Genomic DNA, 26089 nt, shown 5'->3' on the forward strand with positions numbered 1-26089 from the left:
TGAGCCATGGCCGCTGGGGCCCGGAGCCTGTGCCCGCAACGGGAGAGGCCACAACAGTGAGAGGTCCGCGTACCGCAAAAAAAAAAAAAAAAAAAAAGTGATTAAAGAAGCAGACAGCAGGAAGTCAGACTGTACCCAGCGCTTCCCACCCCTCCCTTGTGAGGGTGTGAGTATGAAGGGTAACATGAGGGGTGGAACTCTTCTGTATCCTGATTGTGGTGGTGGTTACATGAATTTATACATGTGTTAAAACTTGCAAAACTGTGTACTAAAAGAAAAAAGTTAGTTTTACTGTATGATCATTTTAAAGATAAAAATTCTTTTCAAGTTAAAACAAGAAAACTCAAGACCTTGTCCCCTGTGCCCCATCCCTGAACTGGGGATGCAAAGTACAGGGACTGAAGTAAAGTGAACAGATCCCCTCCCCCACCCATCAGTGTGTTGGTTAAACTCCCCACTTTAAGAACCTGGCTCTCCTGGGAGGTGTGGTTGGCCAGGCTCTGGCCCACTAGCACCTGAAAGAGGAGGCCTAGGACCTCCCAAAACTCAAAGAACTAGACCAGCCTCAAAAAGCAACAGTCCTTTGCTTTTTGGAAGGGGCACGATTCAATTTCAATTCTTTAGATTTTATTAAAAAAAAAAAAAAAAGTAAAGTGCATTTTATTAAAAAGAATACAAAACCCACATAAACTCAGGGCCCCTGTGCTGGGCAGTATCAACATCCCTTAGAGTGGAGGCTGCAAGGTGTAGGGGTGAACTGGGGACTGGTTTTGAAGAGGAGGCCAGGGCAGGTGTGGGGAAAAGGGACACAGGTTTGCAGGCTGGGATGGAGGAAGGCAGGCAACAGTCTTCCTGGAATTTTGAGGGAAGGTGAACATTGTCATATACTCTCTCCTGGGCTCACGCTGCCCTCTGTCTCTCTCATGTGGCCGCAACCTGATACAGGCCGGAAAGGTCCAGGAGGTGGGTCTGAGCCCAGGGCCTCGTGAGGGCTGTGGTGCCAGCGTGGCCCTCCGGTCCCTGAGGTGACAGGATGATGGCTGCAACAACTGGGCCAGCTGGCGAGGCTGGACCCACTGGAGCCCGAGCTGGCCCCTGGCTCTGCCGTGAGAAGGGGCAGCCTGTGGCAGTAGGATAAGGCGGAAGGTGGAAGAGGCCAGTTGGTATGGGATGTCCAACTCTTGTCTCCAACAACCACTTTGGATGAGCCCTCCCAGTCCGGAGGCTGGGCCGGCTGTGTGCATGGCGTTCTGTGTTCTCTCACTGTTTTCTCTTGTTTCACATTTTCAACTGTTTTGAAACAAAGGGCTCAGTTTACATAAGAAGCACTGTTCTGCCCACCCGGGGCAGGCCCCGATCTTCAGCCAGGCCCTGTGGGGCTGTGGCCATCTGGGGTGGAGGGGCCTTGCCACTTGACAGCAGGCGAGCTGGCTCCATCGCTCCCGAGGGCTGGGCACCGCGGCTGTGTTCCACGAGGAGCAGAGGCCCAGCCGACCCTCTCTGAGCACTCCTGGCCCCGAGAGGGAGGCCGCCTCTAGAAGTCTGCTCTCACACCACAGAGTCCCGGATTTCAGAGCCCAGGCGGACCCGGGGCCGGGGACACACCGGGGACACCTCCACGAAGCTGTCCTGGATACTGAGTGGCCTCTTCTCTGACTCTGTGAAGACCCGGGGCCCTGGGGAGCTGTCCGACAGAGCCTGGTAGCCTCGGTGGTCGAGTGGGGTGCTAGGGGGGCCCATGCCATTGAGTGGCCGTGTCTCAGGTGGCAGTACCACTGGGCGGGTCTTGGGGTGTACGCTGGCACACTCCCCCTGCTTCAGGAAGACTTTCATGCCGCCCCGGTGCCGGTAGAGGAAAAATAAAATGAAGAGCACCATGGCGAACACGAACAGCGCACACATCACTAGGAACTCGGTCCAGTAGGACTTGTCTGCACCCCAGCTGGCCTTGCCTCCGGCCGGCGCGCTCACCCGAGACGTGTTGATGATGACGGGCATGCTGCCACTCCGGTCTGCTCGGTTTGCCACTGCGTCCTCCACCACCTTTGGGCAGTAGCTGGCCTCCAGCTGCCGGAAGCCCTCCTCCAGCGACCAGCACTGGAACTCCCCCAGCTCCTGCTGGCTGCCCACCAGCAGCAGGTCCCCGGTGGACAGCACGCGGCAGGAGGCTGAGGCATTAATGGGGACCCCGTTGTGCAGCCAGAGCCGGGTTGCCAAGTTGGAGAGGAGGGGGCAGGCCAAGGTGTTCACTGTGAGGGGCTGGAACTGGACTGGCTCACAATGCTTCTTGCCTGCAGGCAAAGGAGGCACAGTCCCGGGTAAAGGGGGGCTGGCATCCACGGTAGCCGCAGGCTCACCCACCTCCCTCTGCGCTATGGTCCTCATGCTGTAACAGCAACTCTGGGGACTTCGGGGACTGGGGGTCTCACTTGCCAGGGTCCTGCTTGCAGGGCCAAAGGGGTGAGGCAGTGAGGAAAGGCATTTACACACAGCAGTGGCTGCAGGAGCCTTCTAGGCACTCTTGACCCCCACCTCTCCTCCACCCTCTGACGGGGCACCTTACCTCTTGATACAGAAGTCCGGGCCTTGGATGAGGAAGTGTTGCAGAGTTCCCTGGCATTGGCCCCCTCGATGTCCTGGATCCATGGCCTGAGGACCAAAGAGAGTCTGGGATGGGCCAGGAACCCCCGCAAGACGGCATCTGCTGCCCACCCTCCGTGCAGCATACGCCCTCATGCAGCCCTGCAGATGTGGCCTGGGGAAGGGCTCAGGGACCACCAGGCCCAAAGCGGGGGTGAGAGGCAGGCGGCTTCCCTGGGTGGATTCCCCACCCCGCAGGGTTTGGGCCGGCATCTCCTCTGTCTACACAGTATTTACTTCAGTTAAAAGTTACTGTAGGGACTTCCCTGGAGGGCCAGTGGTAAAGAATCCACCTTCCAATGCAGGGGATGTGAGTTCGATCCCTGGTCGGGGAACTAAGATCCCACATGCTAAGCCCACGTGCTCTACAGCCTGCGTGCCACAACTAGAGAAAAGCCCACGTGCCGCAAGGAAAGATCCTGTGTACTACAAGCGAGACCCGGTTCAGCCAAATAAATATTAAAAAAAAAAAAGGTACTGTAACATTTACCTGAATTACAAAAGCAGTGAGTTGAGCTCTTAGAAAAAGTCTGGAAGGACAGCTGGATCTGTATGTATGTACCTGTCTCTTTTAAAGCAATGCACATGCACTGATTTGTTTTTAGAAAACCGGAAAAAAACAAGCACAAAGGCTAAAAACATTACAAAAGTCACAATCAACCATCCAGCGAGAATGGCAGGCAGCATTTTTTGAGTGTGCCTTCAGGTGTACATATGTGTACGCATACATGGTATTTTGAAATATAAAACTGGAACCAGGTATCCCCTTGAGTGAAGTATGTAAACTACAAATAGGACAGATCCCATATTTACTTAAAATATGTGTATTTTTGTTTATTTTACACATATGTAGAAAAATCTGGGGGATATATATTAAAATCTCACTGTAAGTCTAGGTGGTAGGATTAGGGTAGTTTTAATTTTATTTGTTTATCTTTTTTTCTATATGAAAATTTTAAATCTAAATAAGTGATTTTGAAAACAGTTTTTAATGGGTTGGTTGGTTTGTTTTTGGCCGCACCACTTGCAGGACCTGAGTTCCCCTATCAGGGATCGAACCTGTGACCACTGCAGTGGAAGCGCAGAGTCCTAACTACTGGACCGCCAGGGAATTCCCTTAATGGGTTTGTTAACGGACTGTTATGTAGCCCTTATTTTTTGTTCCTTAACTACATTCACGTGCCAATCGACATTCTCCTGCAAAGCTTTTCATAGCTCTGACATTTCATACTTTACCAAATCTTGTCTCTGCTTTACAGATGGGTAAGGCAAACATAATTTATCATTTGAACTACAACACTTAATGAGAGTCAGAAGGGGAGCTGATTAATAATTATTCCCAGACAGTGGACACAAATGAGGCTGTGTGGTGATTCCACAGAGGGCTTAGGGAAGGCACTCGGAGGCCTAGTGCATAGGGTTGGACAAGTGGGTGGGGCCTTCAGGAGCTCTCACCTGGAGGCCACTGCAGGCCGGTAGAGGCTGACATGCTTGCAGCTGGAGCCGCTCCAAGCGCAGTAGGGGTCCCGGGCCAGGAGGCAGTCCCCGCAGCTCTGGTACAGGCTGCAGTTGGCCACGGGCACCTGGACCACACCCGAGTGTGAGGCACCATACAGCACTCCCTGCACAGGCACGGGGGATGAGAAGCAGGCACGGGCAGCCAGGGCCACCACCCAGAGCTGCACACAAAAGCCACCCACAGGGGGCCTCCTCTCATGCTCCCGGGCCCCCACATTCTGAAAGCTTATGCCAGGAGCCTGGATCTCTCCATCCGGCTGGGGCAGGGGTTGGGCACCCCAAGCACGCTGCCCGGACTCCTCCTCTGCTCACCCTGTCGGCATCCAGGAGCAGGTTCTGCACGGGCTGTCCTGATGAGAAGATCTGGAGCTCCTCGATGATATGCACCCCGGGGCCCACGCTCACCGCCTTGTGCAGCCAGCCGTCACCTGCAACATGGACAGCACTCAGGCCCTGCGCAGAGCCTGAGGCCCACGTCCCAATAGCTATGCCCCGTTGACTCCGAGCCTGCCCTGCTGTGGGCGCTCACTAGTGCCTAGGAAGAGGACGTCGTAGGTGCGCTGCAGGCCAGGGACACGGTGGACAGCCACACGTTGGTAGCGGGCCCGGGGCTGCAGGAGTAACAGGCGGCTGCGGACCTGCCCGTCCATCAGGAAGTGGTCCTTGAGGAAGTTCAGCACACGGTCGGGGAGCTGCAGGGACGAGCTGATCTTCCTTTCCCGGGCGCTGTTGGTGATGCACTGAAGGAGAAGGCGGTGGCTTGAGGCGAGTGGCACTTAGGGCAGCAAGCAGGATGTGGGTCCTGCAAATCCCACTGGGACTGCCGGCCGTCTCCCCAGTGAACAGCAGGGGTACCTGCCCCGCCCTTGGAAGCCACAGCACAGCACTCCAGTTCTGCGAAGTCAGTGCACTGATCTACATGCCTAAGGGCAAAGCCCAGGGTGTGGGGCGTCCAAGGGCCCTGGCTGCCAGGGTCTCCCCGTCTCTGCCCACCAACCATCCCTCCTTCCTGCCCACCCTTCCCCCACCCCCTTCCGCAAGCCTCAAGAAGCATGACCACACTTCCTGCTCCTGTAGCATCCTTTTGCCAGTGCTCTCAGGACGCCCTGGCTGACCAAGGCTTCCTAGTGTAGGGGCATGAGGGTGCCTGCAGTTAGTTTCCCATATTGCCAGGAGTGCTTCCTGATTCTCTCTGCCCCAGGTCATTCTCTGTAAAAGCCCCAGGAATTAATACCCTGGAGTGACCCTCAACTGCACAGGAGTTGGTGACAAACACCCCAGTGGGACAATGCTGAGATGTGCTCCACGCAGCCTCCCAGGGCCCCAGGGAACGAGCTCCAGGTGCCCACAGCAGTAGCAGCTCAGTGACACACACTTTCTTAGCTCTGCCCCCTCCTCCCACCATCCTGTTCCCTCCTGCTTCTTCCTGGGATCACCTCCCCTAAAAACTGCTGGCACTCACATCCTTGTCTCAAGGTCTGCTTTGTGGGGAGCCCATGAGGCTGGAAGGAAAGAAAAAAGGACTATTTCCCCATGGCCTGTCACTCAATAAATAAGGAGCTCACAGCAGAGCTGGGGAGAGGCACGTGCAGTCAGTGTCCTGATGGGGGACACCCCTGCCCAGCCTAAAGCAGGTTTGAAGCCACCCCGACATTCATGGTCACATCTAACTCAGAAAGACAAGCAGGCCTGGGCTTCATCCCCACTTTCAAGGTGAGAAAACAGATTCAGAGAAAGCAAGTGATCCCAGCACGGTTGGGGACCCATCCTCCCAGCACGGGGGTAGCACTCACCGCGCCGGGCCGGGGCGAGGGCACCGGGTGGGTCACGGTGTACCACTGCTGCGTCTCGCGGTTCACCTCCTTGTAGAGGCCATTGAAGGCCCTCTGCACGTCCCTCATGGTGAAGACACAGATGGCAGAGCCTTCTGTGGTCCCCCTGTGCCTACCAAGGAAGTGGCCAGATTAGCCCAGGAGCCCTGGGGCTCACGATGAGGCCAGCGGGGCCCAATTCCGGCCCCAACTCGTCCCCCCAACCCCGTTCCCAGCTAGGTCCTGGGGGCCCTACCACTGGGATGTGAAGACCCCGTAGAAGAGGGTGTCACGCCATTCCTGGGGGCTGGGGCTCAGCGTGAAGACGTCTTGCAGTACGTTGAACGGGAAACCATCGTCAGGTCGCAAGCACAGCAGCTGGGCCTTCAGGAAGGACGTCCAGCGCTGCTGCAGGACCCGCTCGCCCCCCTCATCACCCTGGGAGAGGGAGAGAGGGCCTGGGCTTAGGCACGAGCAGGGGTGGGACACTCGGTGCTCCTCGCTGCCCCCTCCCCAGCGGTGGCTGAGACAGACGCCAGGAAGAGCCAGACAGACCCAAAGCCAGGCCTGAGTCCATTTCACATCAGGAAGACTTGAGGTGGCAGCCTTCAGGTCCCCTCACCGGGAGGCTAGCTAAGTAAATGACAGAGCTTTCCTTACTGTGGGACACCAGGGAAAAGGACGAAGGGGAGTCTATCTACAAACGTGGAAAGACGTCACGATTCATCGCTGAGCAAAAAGGGAAGCTAAAGAATCACATTACAGTATAACTCGTTTGTACATGGTTTTAAATAATATAAATACGTATGTATTTACACACGTGCCAAAAAAAAAAATTAGCAAGGAACACTCTAACTTGTTAACAGTGGTCACTTCTTGTGGTAGGACAGTGGGATTATAACACCAATAGTCGACAACTAGTGGTTGCTCACCACATCTCTAAAAGCCCTACACAGATCGTTATCAACCCTGAGGGAGTTTTGTTATGATTCCCACTGAACAGAGAAGGAAACGAACTGATTTCTCAGTAAGGAAATTGCCCAAGATCACACGAACTGCAGGGTTTGAACCCAGGCAGCCTGGCTCTAGAGTCTACGCTCTTAATCGCGATACCACGGTGCCTCTTATCTTGTAAGTGATTTTCATGTGTACTTCTCTACATTTTCATGTTTTTTAAAATAAATAACGAAAAACAGAGACATTTTAACTGAAAAGGAGAGAGAGAAAAGCCAGTAGCCAAGCCGTTCCTCCTGGAGGACAGGAGAAGGCCACAGGTGCGGGGCCTTCTGGTTCTATACCCGAGGAGGCTTCGGGGTCTCTGGGATGGCCCGGCCCGCTCACCTTACAGACACGGGCAATGCGGGACACGATGGTGTTCTCAAAGAACTCAAACTCCTGGCCAGTCTCGCTGAAGAAGAAGTAGATCTTGTCATCGTCCCCTTGCAGGCTGCCCAGGCTCTCGGGAATGTAGGCTGAGGCCACAAACGCTGGGTCTGTGGGGGCCAGTGGGGAGCGGAGAGTCAGCCCAGGGATCCCAGACAGGCGAGACTCTGTTCTCAGGCCCTGCTGGGTGGACAGGGCCCCCTCCCTTAGGCCCCGTGACAGCCCACTGGGTGGGGTGAGAGGACTTCACCTTGTAGCCAGTTGAGAGAGCTCTCAGTCTTGGTGGGGTGGAGGCTTTGGCTCCGTGAGATGGCCGGGTCATTCCCCTGGAAGCTACTGACTGTTCCAGTGTACAGCTCGCCATCTGCCACAAGGACATGCCCATGGGAATGAGCCCTCAGCACAGCCCCTTCCCGCTCAGGGCCCGGAGTGACACGAGTGCTGCCCTTCTTGTTTGAGGACAGAGGAGGGAGTAGGAACTAAGAAAAGCCAACCTGAGGGCAGCCCAGGGTCGCCGCACCCCCTGGGAATCGGTGTGGCATGGACCCACCAGCTCAGACCTGGGGCCCACCCTGCTCCCCTGCCCCCCAACACTCACCCACCACCAGGGCCGTGGACTTGAAATTGGGGTCAAAGGGACAACGGCCCTTGCCATCTTCCAGGAGGATGTTCCCCACCACGTCCTGTGCCAGAGTGAAGTTCTCCATGTTCTGCAGAGGAGTAGATGGGAGAGCTCAGGGGCACGCCAGGGAGTGAGCAGGCTGGGCGGGAGAACAGGGAGGTGTGCTGGAGAGAAGGGAGGGGTCTGACGGGCCGTCCTTCTCATCCCGGCACGCCGGGCACAGTCCCAGCACCGTCTCACCGGGACCTGACGCGGTGGGCACTGTTGCCCCACGTTAACGGGGGAGAGGAGGCTTAGAAAGGCAATGTGAGCCAGGAAAGGGCAGCGACAGGATTCAAACTCAGGTATGTCTGACTCCACAGCTCGTTGCTCCAAAACCTCAAAATGCCACCCTTTATGAAGGTGTGCATAGGGCAGAAACGTAAGGGTATGCGTGTGTTGAGGAGGGTGGACAAGGTGGGCTGGCGGGAATTGAGTGAGAGCAGGGGAAAGAGCTGGAGGAAGCCAGAGGGCGTGATTGTGGGTCAGCCAGGATTTCTGTGCCTGGGGAATCCCACCCCCCGCCGCCCCCTGCAGGGCAACCTGGCCATCAGGGCTGGGGCTGGGCCTTAGGGCTCTCAGGGCCCACTGCTGTCAAGAAGCCTCCCCCTGGGCCCTGCCCTTTACCAGGGGTCAGTGCTAGAGAGCAGCTCCCTGGGGCACAAAGACAGGCAGTTCCCCGGCCAGCCGCAGGCGAGCCCGGGGTGAGGAGGGGCACTCACAACGTAGGTGCACACGGGGCTGAAGGCCGCGGTGCCACAGGTGAACAGATGGCTGCTGTTCAGTGGCAGGAGGATCTTGATGTAGTTTTGACAGTCCCGCTGGAGGAGGGAGGAGGATGTCAGGCCCAAGCAAGCCACCAGGGGGCACCGCTGAGCCCTCCCCACGGGACGCAAGGCCAGCCCTGGGGGTGAGGCCTCTGCTCCCCAGTACTCAAATCCTGGAGTAAATGAGACTCCAGGAGCTTGGTGGGGCAAAGCAGATGGAGGACGATGGAGCGTGTGCGCAGGAGGGGGACCTTGAGCCTCTGGTGGTTCTGTGATTGGAAAACTTCTCTTCAGTTTTGGGTAAAGGCACAGAATCCCTGCCTTTTGAGCTGTCTTGGCCCCACCTGGTGAGGCAGCTACGCCCAGAGCAGGAGGAAACACACAGCCCTGAACCCTGGGCCCCAGACTTGCGGATCGCCTCCGTGAGCATGTCTAACAGGCATCTCCTACTGAGCTTCTGATTGTTCCCCCAAAACTCTCTCCTCCGGGATCTGCCCCCTTGCACTGGCGGCTACTCCACCTTCCCAGCTCCTTAGGCCCCGAGCCTCACGGCCGGCTTCGACTCTCCTCTGATACCCGCCACCCCGGTTCTTCCATCAGGAAATCCTGGTGGCCCCATCTTCAAAATACTTCCGGGATCCGACCATTCCTCACTCCCTTTATTGGTCCAACCCTGGTCCGGGCACCATCGCCTCTTGCCCCTCACTGGTCTCCCTCCCTCTGTCCTTGCCCCAACGAGGCCGCTCTCCACCACGGCGGCCAGAGTGACCTTTTGAAAACGCACGCCAGACCACGTCACTGCCCTGCTCAGCCAGCCAGTGGTTCCCCACATACCTCACTCAGAGTGAAATCTATAGTCCTGTTCCTCTCCTCCATGTCAACTCCCTAACCTCATTTGAGCCAAGTAATCTTGGCTCAAATGTCACTTTTTAAATGAAGTGTAACCTTGACCACCTTTTAAACCTGACCTTTTTTTTCACAATGATATAATAACCAGTGTCTAAAAACAACAACAACCTTTATTGGTCCAACCCTGGTCCGGGCACCATCGCCTCTTGCCCCTCACTGGTCTCCCTCCCTCTGTCCTTGCCCCAACGAGGCCGCTCTCCACCACGGCGGCCAGAGTGACCTTTTGAAAACGCACGCCAGACCACGTCACTGCCCTGCTCAGCCAGCCAGTGGTTCCCCACATACCTCACTCAGAGTGAAATCTATAGTCCTGTTCCTCTCCTCCATGTCAACTCCCTAACCTCATTTGAGCCAAGTAATCTTGGCTCAAATGTCACTTTTTAAATGAAGTGTAACCTTGACCACCTTTTAAACCTGACCTTTTTTTTCACAATGATATAATAACCAGTGTCTAAAAACAACAACAACAACAACAACAACAACAAAAACCAGTGTCTAAAAGCACCTGGGCACAGAGCAAGTGCTTAATACATTTCTGCTGAATAAAAGAAATCAGGGGTGGTCAGGACTTGAACCTGTGTCTTGACACCAAGTCCGGTGCTCTTCTGCCTTCACCTTAACTGCCCTCTGCTGCACTCAGGACCAGGAAGGCCTCTGGGAATGGTGGGGAGTCCTCCCAGAGAACCCCAGGCTGGACTGGCTCCCACCCAGTGGTCTGGCCGAAACCAAGCCAGGATTATGTCAGACCTGCTACATCAGGCACCACCCCCACCCAATCACTGCTCATGCTGGAAGCTGATGTTTATTTGGCACTTATTATGTGCCAGGTGCCTTATACCTATTAGCTCATTGAATCCTCATGGTTAAGTCCAGCGAGACGGGCATCATTTATCCCCATTTTACCAAGGCTCAGAGAGGCAAATCTACTTACTTGTCCAATGTCACAGACATAGTAAGTATAGGGCTGAGACTCAAACCCAGGTCTGGCCATCTCAGAAACCTATGCCCTTTCTATCACAGCTCGCTGCATCTGCTCCCACCTCCTGCCTCCATCCCGGGCCCAGATCTACCACCCTCCGTCCCTCCTTCAGCCCAGGTCACCTCCAGGTGCTAGCTCACCTGTGGGTCCTTGCCCTTGAAGCTGCACTGCTGTTTCCTCTCTGCATCTGCGCTCCACAGCAGCTGGGGAATTAGAAAGGGGAAGGTAAGTGTGCACGTGGGAACGAAGGATATGCCCCTCTTTTCCTTTCCCCTCTCCCGTTTGCATCATCCTCGGACCCAGAAGTTCAATCTTCCCCACTGGCATCCTCCACCCAGGCTAGCCATCCCCTGGCATCATCTCACCTCCTGGTATCCCCCGCCTGGCAGGAAGCTGACGCTGCTGTTGAGCGCGAAGAGGGCCTCTCGAGCACCCACGTATAGAGTCCTGCCATCCCTGCTCAGCAGGAGGGCTGTATAGTTGGAGATGTGATCCACTTCAAATCTGAGGAGTGACCGCTTTTCAGAGCCTGGAGAGAGGACAACCGATGGACATTACCTGGGGGCCCCCCTCCCACAAGAACCCCTCCTATACCAACCTCTAGAATGCGCCGATCTGACTGAAGGTAGATCAGCAAAGCAGTGGGTGGCATGGGGCTGGGGACAAGGCGATCGGATTTAAGGGGAGCAGCATTCCAGACCCTCAAACATTATGTACAAGACAAAGGCACAATGATGAACGTAAAAGAACATCAATTATAGCACCATTCACGTTAATGAAAAATTGAAACAACCTAAATGTCCAACCACAGGGGACTGGGTGAAAATAAACCCAAATACTTCCTTTGCTGGAATACTATGCAGCTGGTAAAATGCTGTTGTATTAGAAACTCCAGACCAACAAGCAAACAGAGTTATGTAAAAAAGCATGGTCAAAATATGAAGCAAACTAAAATATAAAGTGATGGATTTTTTTTTTGTGTGTGTGGTACGCAGGCGCCTCTCACTGCCGCGGCCTCTCCCGTCGCGGAGCACAGGCTCCGGACGCGCAGGCTCAGCGGCCATGGCTCACGGGCCCAGCCGCTCCGCGGCACGTGGGATCTTCCCGGACCGGGGCATGAACCCGTGTCCCCTGCATCGGCAGGTGGACTCTCAACCACTGCGCCACCAGGGAAGCCCAAAAGTGATGGATTTTGAGCACCTGACGGAATATAAGAAAGGAAAGTATATTTAACATTCTCCTTTGAGTGGCGTTAGACCCAAAGAGAAGGACTTGTAAGCACAGCTCACTCCTGTGGGCTGCAGTGAACATGATTTACAGAGGAATGCAAACATGGAGCGCTGGTCTTCAACTATACTGCCTCGCAGTCACTCATGGAAGATTTATGGTTATTAAACCATAAATGTACAACAGACAGGCATTGTGATGCTGGGGGCCCGGAGAGTCAAGGAAAAAGTCAAGTCTCCATATCTTCCTCTGAGAGCAATGAGGGCCACAAGAGACTGTCCGTGGTTAGTGGAACAAGACACTGAGGCTTAAGTATATTATTTTATTTTATTTTTCCACCCCCCACCCCCCGCTCCCTCCCGCATGTGGGATCTTAGTTCCCTGGCCAGGGATTGAACCTGCACCCCCTGCAGTGGAAGCTGGGAGTCTCAACCGCTGGACCACCGGGGAAGTCCTTAAGTATCTTATTTTAAATTTCAAAGGTAACCAAATATAGTGGCAGAAAATGTTTGGAGGAAGTGGGGAAGGGTGATGGAACTGATGGAAAGCTTTATTTTTCTCAGCAGCAAGTCAGTAAGTCAGATAAGCTAAGAAATAGTGGGATAAGCATTTCACTTAAGTGGAGGAAACCACTGTATAACAAGAAGTCTAAATGATTAAAATTGCTCCTTTTACCCAGGCCTGGGGCTGGGGAAGACTGAGGCAGTTACTGCTTTTCACAATAAGTCCTTCTATGCTTAAAAAAAAAAATAATGTGCATGTATCTTCAATATAAATTTCAAGTATCTTCCATTAAATGAAAATGAAGGTTATAAAACAGTATGCATAGTTAGATTCTATTTGTTTGTGGGAAAAATATAAACATAGAAAAAAATCCAGAAGGATGAATCACAAAATGCTGGAAAGTGGTATCCCTGGTGGAATTAGAGGTAATTTTTTTCTCCCTTTGCACTTGTTATCATTTTTGGATTCTACAGGTTATACTTGTGCAATGCTAAAGAAATAAATTAGAAGAAAAGGAAGAAGAAAAAAATAAACACACATCTATCCACCACGATACCATCTGTGCTTTCAGTGACTAATGGATTTGGAGAGAAATTATTTTAAAAATTCAAAGCAGCTGATAAGAAAAGAAAAACAAGCAAAAAGCAGCCACCCTACCCAACCCCAGCCATCTCCTAACTGACCAGTGGATTGCAACCACGCAGACAAATAGCTTCACGAAGCTGAGGAAGCAAAAAATGCAACATGCCAACAAAGCAGTTGAGAAGACAGCTTCATGTGTGTTTACATGGTGAGTGTTTTTACATACCCCCAGCCTGGTTCCACAAAGGGCAAGGAAACACAAAGAAAAGAAGGTAGTAAAATATAAACACTAAAATCAGGAGTGGAGGAAAAAACACATCTGAAGAAAACATCCTAACCAGAAACGAAGGACAGGTTTCACATAAGCAGGTCATAAGGTCCTCACACAGCTACTAGAGATGGGCTCCACATGTAGTGCTGAGCCTCCCAGTGGTCAAAGAGAAAGCGGAAATCAAGTCACCTTGTCCTCATTATTCAAGAGGAAGAACACATACCAGCCTTTCTGGAGAAGCCAAGCTTTTTACCTGGTTGCTAATGGTGAAGGAAGCCCTACGGTAGGACTTCCTAGCACATATACTGGGACATCCCACCAGCAAACAGGAATGATGGAGTTTCCAAGGCTGTTCCCTTCCTGATGAGGGAGGGTAGTATCACAAGGTGCCAGTGCAGAAACCTACAGGGAATCTGCAGCTAGGTGGCTTGTCACTCTAGAACCAGAGCCGAAACAGGGACTGCACTGGGAGTTCACAGGGCAAAGTCCAGCCTAATGTCCGGAACCTGAACTCTGTTACTGAAACCACATAGGGCAGCTGTGGTCTGGAGAAGTTAAGGCCTCTCTTTGAACACTTAAGTCCAGAATCACACTAGACTCCAGGTCTTTTGCCTCAAATTCCCAACTCCTCACCACTTCCTATCAGCACTCTATATACTGGGAGGCCCAAGGAAAGTTTCCAGCACTAACCCCCTACTTTTCCCAACCAGAAAATTTCCCAACACGTAATTGGGGCCCAATTACGTTGCTTGTACTTTGTGCTGATGAGCTAGTCAGCCTTCTGGAACGAGCAACCTGACCATTTTGCATTCTGGTCCGGGAAGAACCGCCCCCCCCAAAGAGACCCCTCCCGTTGGCCACCACAGGAAGGCGTTGGGTAAACATGTTGCAGATATTAACTCCCTGGGTGCCCACGATGATTCTGTGAGGTAGGAACTGCTGCTATCTCCAGGTTACAAATGAAGAAATTGAAGCTCAGAGTCATTAAGCAACTTACACAAAACCCCACAGCAAAACAGAAGCTGTGATAGAAGGCCGGCTCAGGAGGTCTCCTCCCTGGACTCCTGGTCTGCGAACTGCAGGATGCAGCAAAAGCACCTGGAAGATCTAAACTCTAGATCCATGACCTGCCCCTGGAGACTCTGACGCTGCTGGCTTGGGATGGGGCCTGAGAACATGCAATTTTATGAGCTCCCAGGGGATTCTGAAGTTGGAGGCCCAAGGAGCACACTTTGAGAAGCACCGTGTAGGTAGGTCCTTTGTAGGGCAGTGTGGACGTCATCTCACCGAACTGTAGTTTTCTCATATGCATCATGGGGATAATGAAAATAAAACCCACAGCAGGCTCACAAGGAGTCAGTTAGACCAGGGCAAATGGCTACTGCAGTCCCTCCTCATCTTTTGCAGCCCTCCAGGCTCCTGACAGCAAGGGCTGGCTCACATATGCCCGTGCTTATCTGCCTACAGAGGAGGGGCATTTCTATCCAGGCGGGTCCGTAAGTCTGGGCAGGAGGCTGCTCTTGGAATCTGTCCAGATACAGAAATGCCAAAGGTCAGAGATAAGCTTCAGTCCAGGTGGCAGCTCAGACTCACTCAGGCCTGGGGGGGTGGGGAGACTTGCCAAGGGTCATGCAGGCAGAGCACAGCCAGGTTGGAGGGCCAGCCAGGGCGCCAGCTGCCCAGCCCTGGTCCAGCCCAGCCCTCCAAAGAAGCCAGCTGCTCAGGAGGCCCCCACACCTCCTCCAGTCACACTGGGAGTCCAGTCAATGAAACGGCCAAGGGACAGAAAATGCCTGGGAGAAACGGGCGAGGGGCCCCTCACACCACGCACTCCCATTCTGGGGATGCTGCCTCTTCACCCCTCTGCCCTGAGTCTCAGACTCAAAGCCATGGTGTCCTGAAGGCCTGGCCCTCCGCAATCCCTCTTGCCCTGTGGACTTCACCAGGGCCAGTCAGTCAGTGGGGCTGGCTTATCAACTGGGAGTCTCAGTGCGACAGAGATTGGAAGCACAGACTCGAGTCAGAGACCTGCCTCTGTCACTTACTGTCCGTTTGCTACCAGGACAAGCCACTTAACATCTTGGAGCCTCACTTTCCTTATTTGTAAAATGAGGATAATACCACCTGGACGCATAGGATTGTTACAAAAAGAAATGAGATTATATATGTAAATAATAACATACATAATAATAACCCACATTTACTGGGAGCTTTACTCAAAACAACTTCGCACAGTGTTGGCACAGTGTCTGGCACACGATCAACACTTGAGTGGATCAAAAACAAAATCAAAAAGCCCTGCAGGAAAATCCAGCCCAGCGAGAGCTGCCAGAGAAACAGGGTTGCTTTGAAGAGCTGGGCCTCCCTGGTCCTCGTGGCTAACAAACTCATCCTGGGCCATTCTAACATAGGCCTACGTCTGGTCACGTGAGGGGCTCACGGCCAAGCAGAGAGCAACAGCTCAGACACGGGCCCATGCGGTGTGTGAGAGCTGGTCCCTGCTCGGCGGTGTTCTGAGTGGGGTTCCTGCCTCAGCTTGCCCGTGTGTGTGTTTGTGTGCGTGTACACCCTACCACAGGGCTTGTCCATGCTTGTGTGTTCGCTCTGGGGTGCTATCTGCAGAGGTGACTAAAAGGAAGTGTTTGTGCACTCAGCTCCGTGAGTGCTGGCCCACCTCGGGGTCAGTCTTAGTGTCTACCCTGCTCTCTGTGTGCAAAGAGAGTGTCTTGTGTGGTCTCCTGGGCTACCTGTGCTGCTCAGACATCCTCCACACCCTCTACCCAGCGGGTTAGTCCAGTGTAGAGAAAGCCGGGCCGCCTGAAGCTGTGGCCAGTTCTCCCAGGTGGGATGAAGCCGTCCCATCTAGCCTGGGCAGGCCTGAGCCAGTGGCTTCTCCAGGGCTCCGAGAAGGCAGGATGGCGGCTGGCCTGGGGCTGTCCCACCTCGAGGCCTTGAGCCCTCTCCACCCTCGGCCTCGCCCTCCGCCCTCACCCTCCAAGAGGGTCAGAGCTACCTGCACAGCCCCACTCCCACACCCTCAGGGCCTGGGCTCTCAGCAGGAAGTGATGCGGGAACAACTCAGCCCCCAGCCTCATCTAGAGTTTCTCCCCTGGCCTGTGACTCAGCCGGAAGCTTGGAGCTCTCTGGGGTGAGATGGGAACAGGGCCCAGCACCATCCCCACCCCAGCACCATCCCCACCCCGGGCAATCCCCACCCTGCCAACCAGGCGCTGCAGGGCCGTGACTCAGAGCCCCGCCCCACCTTTCCCTCCACTGTGGCTCCGGGGGCACAACAGCTGCCGCTGACCTGGCCTTAACAGCCCGCCGCCCACAGGCCCCAGCAGGACTAGGCCAGAAGACACCAGCTTCCCTGCAGAGTCAGGGCCTGGAAGGTGCCCCCCGCGGGAACGGGGGTAGGGCGTGGTGGGCAGCTGGCTGCCCCTCGGCTTGAATCACAAGATCCCCAGAGAGGGGTCTGGGCCCTGGACAAATCCCTGAGAGCCTCCCAAGGCTCTGTTGGAGCACCTCTTCCCCAGGGAGTCACACGGGACCCTTGGACCCACTTGCACCAGCAGAGAAGCACCACCTCCAGGACAGGAGCGCTGACTCAGCAGCAAACTAGGGCAAGGCAGCCATCGACCCGGATGCCACCGACCTGTTTGCGCGTCCTCCTTCCCCACCGCCCAATGTCGGGGCAGGGCAGCCAGACGGGCTGGAAGCGGCACGCCAAACTGCTGTCAACAGGCCGGTGCCAGGGTAGAGACCCCAGCCAGGCAAGGCTCACTCTTGATAGGGGAAGGGGACTGTGTGCCACAAGTGCTCCCCATGGACTGAGGTAACCAAGAAAGAGGCAAGAAATCAAGGGAACCCAGCCTAGAAACATCCTGTGTTCCTGGGGCATGCACGTTCAGGAAAGCCCGCTTCCCAGCTGGCTGCTGCAACCGCCCCAGGTGAGCTGGCCAAGTGCTCCTGCCAGAATCACCAGGTGGCCCCCACCCCTCACAGACACTCCCCTTGTGTCCGTCTGGACAACAGAGTCTTAACCCAGGACCTGTCATGAGCCGCCATCATCTTGGAAGCCTGACCCCCACCCGCCCACCAAGGACCAAGGTCAGCTCCTCCGGCCCTCTGCCCCGGGGCTGGCCACCCCCTCTCTCCTGAAGCCTCTACCCCCACCTTCCTCCTCTCAGAGGCCCCCCCTTTTCTAAGGAAACTGGGGCCATCAGGCATAAACAACCTCAACTTCCCATCCTCCCTCTCCTCAGAAACTGAATCCTGTGTCATCAACCTCTGCCTCTCAAAGAATTTTATTTTCCCTCGATATCTATCCTAGAGATGTGTGTGCCTCCCTCCTCCTCAGCCAAACTCCTGAGGAGAAGAGCCACCCAGCGCCATCTCCGTCCCTTACCTCCCACTCACTCCCTGCCTGGGGGTCAGGCCTGAACCAGGCCCATACTCGCCAGGGCCCGGCCATCGCCTTGCTGCCAAACCCCAGACGCCGAGGGGCACAGCCTGGCGGGGGTCCCCTGTCCTCTGGGGCTCTGCCACACTGGTCTCAAGGGTCGCCTCACGTCTCCTTCACACTCCTCCCGGGCCTCCATCCCTCCAGGAGCTGATGCGCTGTAGCACTTACTCAGCACTTTAAATGGGCTGGTGCACGTAATTCTGGCCAGGTCGTTGTCAGGTAGGAATTACCATCTGCTTTCTTTGGGTGAGAGAACCGAGGCACACGTGAAATGACTTGCCCTCAGCTGCCCAGTTAGGAAGAGCGGTGGAGCTGGGATTTGAACCTGGGTCACCAGCTCCAGAGTCTGTATTATTAATCACCTTCAGCCTCTCCAGGCCTTGCTCTTGAATGTTCTTGTTCACTGGGGTCGGCCCTTCGCCCTTGGGCCACACATCCATGCCCATTGCTTCAATGTCCTGGATGCTGGCAACTCCCAAATCTTCATCCTCCAGTACACCAGACCCCACTATGCAGGAGACCCTCCACGGGCACCTGCTCCACTGCCCCCTTCCAGACCACTCCTCGGCTTGGGATCTTGCGTATTTGGGTGGCACAGCTCAGCGGGCTGGAAACCTGTGAGTCACACTTTCTATCTCCCTCTCCCTCACCGTGGACATCTAATCCATGCTCAAAACCTGCCAAGACCCCCTCCTCAATATTGTCCAAATCTATTCCCCTCACCATCCCCGCTACCTCGGGCCTGAACCGGGCCACTGCCCTCTCTCACCCGAGCCACTGAAGCAGCCTCCCATCTGGCCCCTGCCCCCAGCCCAGCTGCTACACTGAGGTCAGAGGGCTCTCTGGGGACTGTCACGGTCCTGTGTCCTTATGTCCCAGCCCCTAACTCGCCAGCCCTTGCCACATTCCCCTCCCATTTCAAAGGAGTGAACTTCGACTCAAGGTCCTATTTCTCCTCGCCAGTCTTTGCCCAGGCAGTCCCCCTGCCTGGAATGCCCTTCCTTTTGACTAACTCCTACTCATCCTTTGAGACTCAGCTCGGTTTCACCTCCTCCAGGAGGCCTTCCTGAATCCCCTGCTGGGCGAGGGGCCCTTCCCTGTGCACCCATCATTTCCTGCTCACACCTCTCACGGTGCACTGGCCACATTATTTGACAATGATGGGCCTCAGATGCCTGTCTCCCTCACCAAGCTTTGATCCTTGAGGATCAAAACTGTCTTATTATTTGTAGCCCATATTTGTATCATCTGGCCAGGGGAGTTCCAAGGAGTTGTTCAACAAACATTTGTTGATTGAATGAATGACTAAGAGAGTCCCAAGTCCCAATTCAGGGTGCTCTGGTCCAGGGACGGACACCAGATTCAAAGGGGGCAGTCCAGAGGTCCTGAAGCCTCACGATCGCGAGACTGTGTCTGAGAAGCATGGCCCCTGCCCTGTCCCCTCCCCAGAGCTCAGTCCTGGAATCCCAGGGTCTAGATGGAAGTGTGACAGCTGAAAGTGCTGCACGGAGACGGGAGAGGCCACAGGGACCGGAAAGGAGAGTCACAAGGTGTGTGTGTGAGTCCTGACTATTATCACTGACCAGTTAGACAAGATACCTGCCATTTCTGGGAGGGAGCCCTTGCAGGGTTGCTGGGAAGACCAAATAAACACAGCACGTGGAAATGCCAAGCTCCCAGGGTTAGGGGGCCACCAACAATTAGGATTGGCCCTACCCATGCCGCCCACCACCACCCCCACTCCTCATCCTTGCTCTGAGTAAACCCCCAGCCCCTGGCCACCTCGGAAGCCCACTTGTACAGGGAAGGGGACAAGGGCAGGTGGGGGTGGAGCCTCCTACAGGCAGGAGCCCCTCTGAAGGGGTAGCTGCTGCTTCCCCCCAGACCATTGCTACTCAATGGAATAAGGGCTAAGCCTCATCAGGTCTTCAGAAGAGCTGGAAACCTGGATTTTTATAGAAAATTTCCTGAGTTTTAAATATTGGTGACTCATTAAAATTTTTCTAAAATACCTGGATGCCAAACAAAATACATCTCCATGCTGGCTCTGGCCTGTTGCTCCCCCGTTTGCAAACGTCTGTCTGAGACGTTTGTCCCAGTCTCCGGCGCACCATGCTCCTGGCCAAGTCTGCTGGGTCTGCCCTATTTCCGACAATGGCTGTGCCATCAGGCCCTTAGCTGGATCCCGTGTCCCATCCAAGGAGTGACCTCAATAGATTTCTTTACCAGATGGAAATACATAACCTATCAATTGTTCAAGAGCTGAGCTGGGTCATTTCACTGCTTTTGTACATTTCACAGGTGAAGCAGGAGCCAGATGTTCTCATGGAAAGAATGTGATTCTTGAGGCAGGGAGCTTGTGGTCCAAGGCTTCGCCCCGAAACTTCTAGCTGCACGGCCCTGACAATATGAGTTCTCTTCTCAGAGCCTCGGGTCTCTCATCTGTACAAGATGAAACAATACCACCTCCATACCCCAGGCCAGCACCCAGCACACATTGGGCACTCCCTCCCGGGCGGTTTTCTTCCCTCTTCCAGTTAACACCTCTCTCAGAGGACGGGCAAGGGAGGCCAAGAGAGAGGCGGCAAGTCAGTTCACTTGGCCCCTCTTCCCTGGTGGCGCAGTGGTTGGGAATCCACCTGCCAAGGCAGGGGACATGGGTTCGAGCCCTGGTCCGGGAAGATCCCACATGCCGCGGAGCAACTAAGCCCGTGAGCCACAACTGCTAAGCCTGCGTGCCACAACTACTGACGCCCGTGCCCCTAGAGCCCATGCTCTGCAACAAGAGAAGCCACCACAATGAGAAACCCGCGCGCCACAACGAAAGAGTAGCGCCCGCTCGCTGCAACTAGAGAAAACCTGCGCACAGCAACGAAGACCCAACGCAGCCAAAGATAAATAAATAAATAAAATTTTAAAAAAAGAAAAAAAAGGAAGATAAAATGAGAGGTTTCTGTCTACTGTCTATTATCCTCACTGAAACCCCCTCACCACAGGCCCCCCACCTCTCTGAATGCCACTAAGCTGTCAGGATGGGCTTCTCAGATGGACCCATGAGTGCAGACCAAACAAGTCCCACGGGGAACAGGTCAGGTCGCAGGCTTGCAACGCAGAACTGTGTGACGTGGACAAGATACTTCTCTTCTCTGAACCTCAGCTATCTTAACTGTAAAATGGGGATAATTCCATCTACCATGTAAGTGGAAATAATATACTAAAAGCCTGGTGCCCACAGTAGGCCTATACCTGCTACCTTACCTCCTACCTTCTTCTAGGTGCTGGATGGTGGAACACAAACGTAAGGACGCCAGCTGTGCCACCTAAGGGCTGGTTCCTGCCCCGTAGTGGAGACGGTCACACAGGAACGGTGGATGTCTAAAGAGTGACCAGGGGGACCGCACAGGGCTCTGCTTTCCATCCTGGACTCGGGGGAGCATTGCCAGGACAGGGAGGTCAGAATGCGAGGAAGAGGAGAGGCTAGGGGAGGGGCTGGTGTGCTGGCCAGGAAAAAGCAGCAGCAGGAGCTCCTGAGGTCAGGCCAGCCCAGACCATGAGAGTCTCACATTTTCTCACTCCTCTTCCCCCTCGACCCACACGGAGGAACACATTAGAGGCCTCCGATCCTGAGCACCCAGGGATGGGGGAGTGGGGCCACAGGCCCTAAGAAAGGGGACAAAGGAAGGCGTGACGGACATGACCTGAGTCCAGCTTTTTCTCCTGGCCCCGTGCCATCCTGTCTCCCCTATCTAGGAGAGGAACGTGCAGGTGTATCCAGCTGTGCCCCCAAAGTTGTGCAAGCTCAGAGCTTTGCTGGGCTGGCACACAGGCATTTCAACACCCAGCTAAATGTGGGTTATGCAGAGGGCAGAGTGGAGGCAACCAGGGCCAGGGAGGAGGGAGAGGTGTGGTCCAGCCCCAGGCAGAGGAGGTTCTCGGGGCAGAGGAGGATTTTGAAAGAGCTGAACCAGGAGCACCTGAAAAGTGGACTAAATTAAGCAGGACCCCTGACGATGGCCTCCAATCAGCCCTCGGGGGACTTGCTTGGTCTCCTACCCCGGGTTAGGGGGTGGGGTCTGCACCACTTCATTCCCTGGCCGGAAGGTCTTAGCACCTAGCAGAGGGCCTGTATACAGCCAGCGCTCACCAGTATCTACCCAATTGATGCAAATAAACTCACCCAGCAAGGAGGGCAGGGAATTTCCACCACAAAGAAGAGTACCCACTATCTTTTACGGGGGACATAGCATGTGCCAGGCACCGGGCCAAACACTTTACACACATTATTTCACGTAATCCTCTCAGGACCCTGAGAGATGGATCCTGCTATTACTCCCATCTTGCCAATGTGAAAATGGGCCTGGAGGAGGTGGGCACTTGCCCCAGATTGTGCGGTGAGCCATCTGTTAGCACCACGGTTACAGCTCTGCGCTGAAGGGCCATGAAGATGCCAGCCCACAGGACAGAGCTGAAGACAAACGCTCATGTCAAGCTGAGGCCACATCAAGAAGGGAGGGAGGCCGGTAACCAGCCAGGAAAAGACTTTGAAAGTGGCTTGCATGGGGCTTCTCAGGGCAGCCATGACCCTGGGTGCCCGCTCCAGGTCAGAGGACAAGCAGCTGATTCAGGCCAATGCGCTGTTCTCTCTGCTCAATGGGGTTTTGTTGACTGCGGTTTGCAGGCCTAGGGATTTATATCCAGTCTAGTTTGGAAACACTATGTCCAGAGTCTTCCAGCCAGGCACTTCTGGGGCAGGGGGAAATTAATAACTCCTTTTAATTGCCCAAATAAGGGGACCCGATATGACTTTCATGAGCATAGGAGCAGGTTGTTTTGTTTCTGCCCACATGGCCAGGCTGGAAGGCACAGCACATCCGGGCCCATTGTTTCCACTCCGCATCTCTCCTGCTCCTGACCACTGCAAAGCCTCTGTCCTGACTGCACAGTCTCCGATGCAACAGAACCAAAATTCCACACGCTTCTTTGAAGCATCCCTTTCACAGAGACAAGAAACCTCCTCTTAAGGCCACTGCTTGCTTAGCTGACCCTGGAGCCCCCAGTCCTCCTCCCACTCCTGTCCACTGGGTGAGACCACAAGTGGGGCACCCCCTCCTTATGGCCCCAGGAATCTGCTGCTGATCAACAGTAATGAGGGTTCCATACAAAGGACCTCAGATGCAAACGGGATGCTCTACTTCCAAGGATTTTGTTTTAAACCACAGACACAGGCCATTCTCCCTAGGCATCTGGGCCCTTGGAGAGCCTGGGTGGGAATTCGGTGCAGGGGGGCAGGTGGCAGGAAGCAGGGTGTGCTCTCCGTTCCATGCCTCTCTCCCTGTTCTGTGAGGGAGAGGCCTGGGGCTTCAATCCCAGCATCCCATGGTCACCATGGGCTTGCCTGGTATGGGCACACTGCCAGGAACATCTAATGAGCCCTCAGGGATGAGGCAGGAAACCGCCTCAGGCCATGCTCGGAGGGTGTGCCTGCTCAGTCACCGGGGATCCCCCTCTGGGGCTCCCAGCCGGCTGGGAGGACCTGAATGTAGATGGGAGGGGGGCAGCGGGGATCAAGGTCCTGGAGGGAGGCCAGGGAGGCGAGCACTCTGGGTGCAGCGCAGTGCAGCTCAGCAAAGTGTGGATACATGCTCACGAGTTCAGGGGCTGGGGTGCTGCTAAACAATGCCAGGGCTTTGGTGGAACTAGAAAAAGAGGTCCCCTCTGGATAGTCCCAGCCTCAAGAACAGAGCAGAAGGTCTTTTTCTCTAGGCTCCACAGCTTGGAAAGCAGAGTATAAACTGCATTTCAGGCCCTCCACCCCTCAACTGGGCACCTCTGTGCCATGCACAAAATGTGTGCATCTGTGGGTCCTCACAGGTGAGCCTGAGTGTCTTAGTCTTTTGGGGGGTTAGGATTTTAACATATGAATTTTGGGGGTACACAGACATCCAGACCATAGCACCACCTGACCTGTGAAAGGTGTGCTGGTGTGTGACAGTAGCCTGTACTACGGCCAGGCCATGGTGCTGAATACGTGGAAGTGGGCCAGGTTTCAGGGCAGTGGGTAGTAATGACCAAGTGTTCTAGCTGCTCTCAGGAAGCAGGTCCTCTCAGTTCCTCCTCACAGCTCCCCCTTCTGTCTTTTAGTCACACTGTGAGTGGTCCCCAGCCAGCTTCAGAGTTGGACACAATACCTGCTACAGTTGACATGGCCCCGTGAGCCAGTCCAGCTTTCCCAGGGCCAGAAGTGGAGTCCATCAGAGCCTTTGTTCCCCCCTCATCTCGCCTTCTTGCAGAGCTGAGAGGGTCTAAGGGCAAAGGGAGTGGTGGCCACAACAGAAAGAATAGCGAGGCAGCAGGCCTGGGTCTGGATATACCTGTTATCTTCACTTACCCAGCTGGAGCACCCAAGGGGCTGTGGTCAAACTAACACACCCCAGCTCTGGGCAGGATATGCCAGAATGAAGCCTGTGCTTAACACGTAGCAATGATGATAGCGAACACTTATTAAGCGGGTTCTACATATCAAGCCCTGCCCTAAGCACTTTTCAAACAGAAAATGATTTAACCTTCACAACTTTGAGGTGGGTGCTATCATTATCCCTATTTTACAGATGAGGAAATCAAGGCCCAGAGAGGCTAAGTAGCTTGCTCAAGATCACATGGTTACCTAGTGGCTGAGGCAGGATTTGAACCCAGGCCATCTTCTCAGTATTATCCTGCAATGTTTCAGGTAGGGTTTCCCTAGTGGCCCTGACTTAATTTAAGTACTGATTCTGCTACTCCTTCCTTTTATAAATGAAATGCTTTTAGAAGTGGGATGCTATAAAGAGAAGGAAGGCTGGTACAGTTTTAGTCTGTAAACACTAATTTATACATCCTTTATTCTAATTCATTCAGTGTGACAATCAACAAGTTAAAGGGCTTGGAGAAACATTATTGGGCATCTATATATGTTGCCTAGTAATACACCTGGTTTCATGAAATCTCCAAGATAGCCTTGCAAAATACCTATGACAGTGCCCATTTTACAAATGAGGAAACTGGGGCACAGGGAAAAGGGACTCACTTGCCCAGTAGCAGAAATGGGACTGGAATCCAGGTCCCTCTGATTTCAAAGACTTGGAAAAGCAACCAGATGAAAGGTGGGGTGGTGGTAAGGAGAGGGGAGAGTGGAGGGCTGGAAGGGAGGGGGCCAGAGAAGCAGACGTGAGCACCAGGAGAGGGACGTGGCCAGTGAGGATGGTACTCCAGGGTGACTCTGAGGAGCAGTCCCTCCCAGGGCCTGGAAGTCTCGGAGCCCAGAGCTGCCCCCATCCCTAGTACGGTCGCTCCCAGGCCCTGGGGGCATCCCACCAAGCCTGGGCGGGGGGGGCGGGCTGCGCTGGCCCACAAGGGTGAAGAGGCGGAGGGAGAATGGGGCACCCGCCCTGCCGCGGTTCCCGAGTGCTGCTGCGACTTGCTGTAATACCAGACCCCAGTGTTTATGGGACGGCAACCAAGGCCCCCTCCACCCCGCACCGCCCTCAGGGGCGGGGTGGGGGCACCGCGGCTGGCTCTGGTCAGCATCAAAGACAAGCAGATGGGCGGGCGGACCAGCGGGCAGCCAGCACCGGGGGTGGGGAACGAGGGGGGGCGCCACCGCCGAAAGGGCGCCCTACCAAGGGGCGAGCAGAGGCGACAGAGCGGGCGAGAGACCGCCTCCCTGCCCATTAAAAAGAATGGAAGAAAGGGGCCCGCGGCCCCACAGCTCCCCTCTCCTCTCCCTCCTTCCCGGGAGCGTTCTGAAAGGAGGAGAGATCCTAATGGACCCCAAGCCTCCGACAGACCCCCTCCCTCCCTCCCTCCTTTGTCACCACAACCTCCGCGCGAGGCACCTCTCCGGCCGCCTCCCCTCCCCCAGACCCCAGCCCGCGTCCCCCGCGGGGTCGCCCCAGCACTCACCCAGAGGCAGGCTGATCCGAGGGGCGAGCGCCCGAATCGGAGACGGCGGTAGCAGTAGCAGGAGCATCAGCAGCAGCAGAGGCGGCGGCGGCCGGCTCCCCCGGCCCATCGCGGCGCGCGGGACTCGGACAGCGAGGAAGCGACGGCGTCCTCCGGGCTCCGGCTCAGGTGGCACTATAGGACTCGCGGGCGTCTGCCCCACCGCGAGGTCCGGCCCGGGAATCAGTCGCCGGGCCCCCGCCTCCGGACCTGGGGGCTGGAACCGGGTGGGAAATGGGGTCACGTGGGCTGCTGCGAACCCTAGCCCCTCCGCCCCCAGCGGCACCGCTGTCCTCCACCAGCTCCGTTCGGTCGAAGCTTGCCCGCGAGTGCGGGAGGGAGGGGCTGAAGGAGGAAGTTGGGCGGTTAGTCCAGCCTCTCCCTGCTCCGCTCGT

General features: G+C 55.1%; 1 protein-coding gene across 4 annotated transcripts; it reads right to left on the reverse strand.

Annotated features, from left to right (window-relative positions):
• Positions 1–610: 610 nt before the first annotated feature.
• SEMA4B (semaphorin 4B) lies at positions 611–25787 on the reverse strand. Of its 4 annotated transcripts, XM_055087930.1 has the most exons (15): positions 25656–25787; positions 11034–11197; positions 10809–10871; positions 8736–8834; positions 7951–8062; positions 7603–7716; positions 7311–7462; positions 6226–6407; positions 5952–6102; positions 4688–4898; positions 4471–4586; positions 4096–4262; positions 2564–2649; positions 1972–2291; positions 611–1290 (listed from the first exon to the last, which is right to left on the reverse strand). In XM_055087930.1, exons 1-15 carry the CDS (start codon positions 25762–25764, stop codon positions 1279–1281), a joined length of 2058 nt encoding a protein of 685 aa, XP_054943905.1. In that variant the 5' UTR covers positions 25765–25787; the 3' UTR covers positions 611–1278. The 4 variants fall into 4 exon arrangements, with proteins under 4 accessions (XP_054943905.1, XP_007106122.1, XP_054943904.1 ...); XM_007106060.4 differs by having other exon boundaries at positions 611–2291; XM_055087929.1 differs by lacking the exon at positions 25656–25787 and adding an exon at positions 23906–24544 and having other exon boundaries at positions 611–2291.
• Between the last annotated feature and the right edge of the window lie 302 nt (positions 25788–26089).

Source organism: Physeter macrocephalus, chromosome 11 (assembly GCF_002837175.3).
Source record: "Physeter macrocephalus isolate SW-GA chromosome 11, ASM283717v5, whole genome shotgun sequence".
In the NCBI taxonomy this organism is placed as follows: domain Eukaryota; kingdom Metazoa; phylum Chordata; class Mammalia; order Artiodactyla; family Physeteridae; genus Physeter; species Physeter macrocephalus.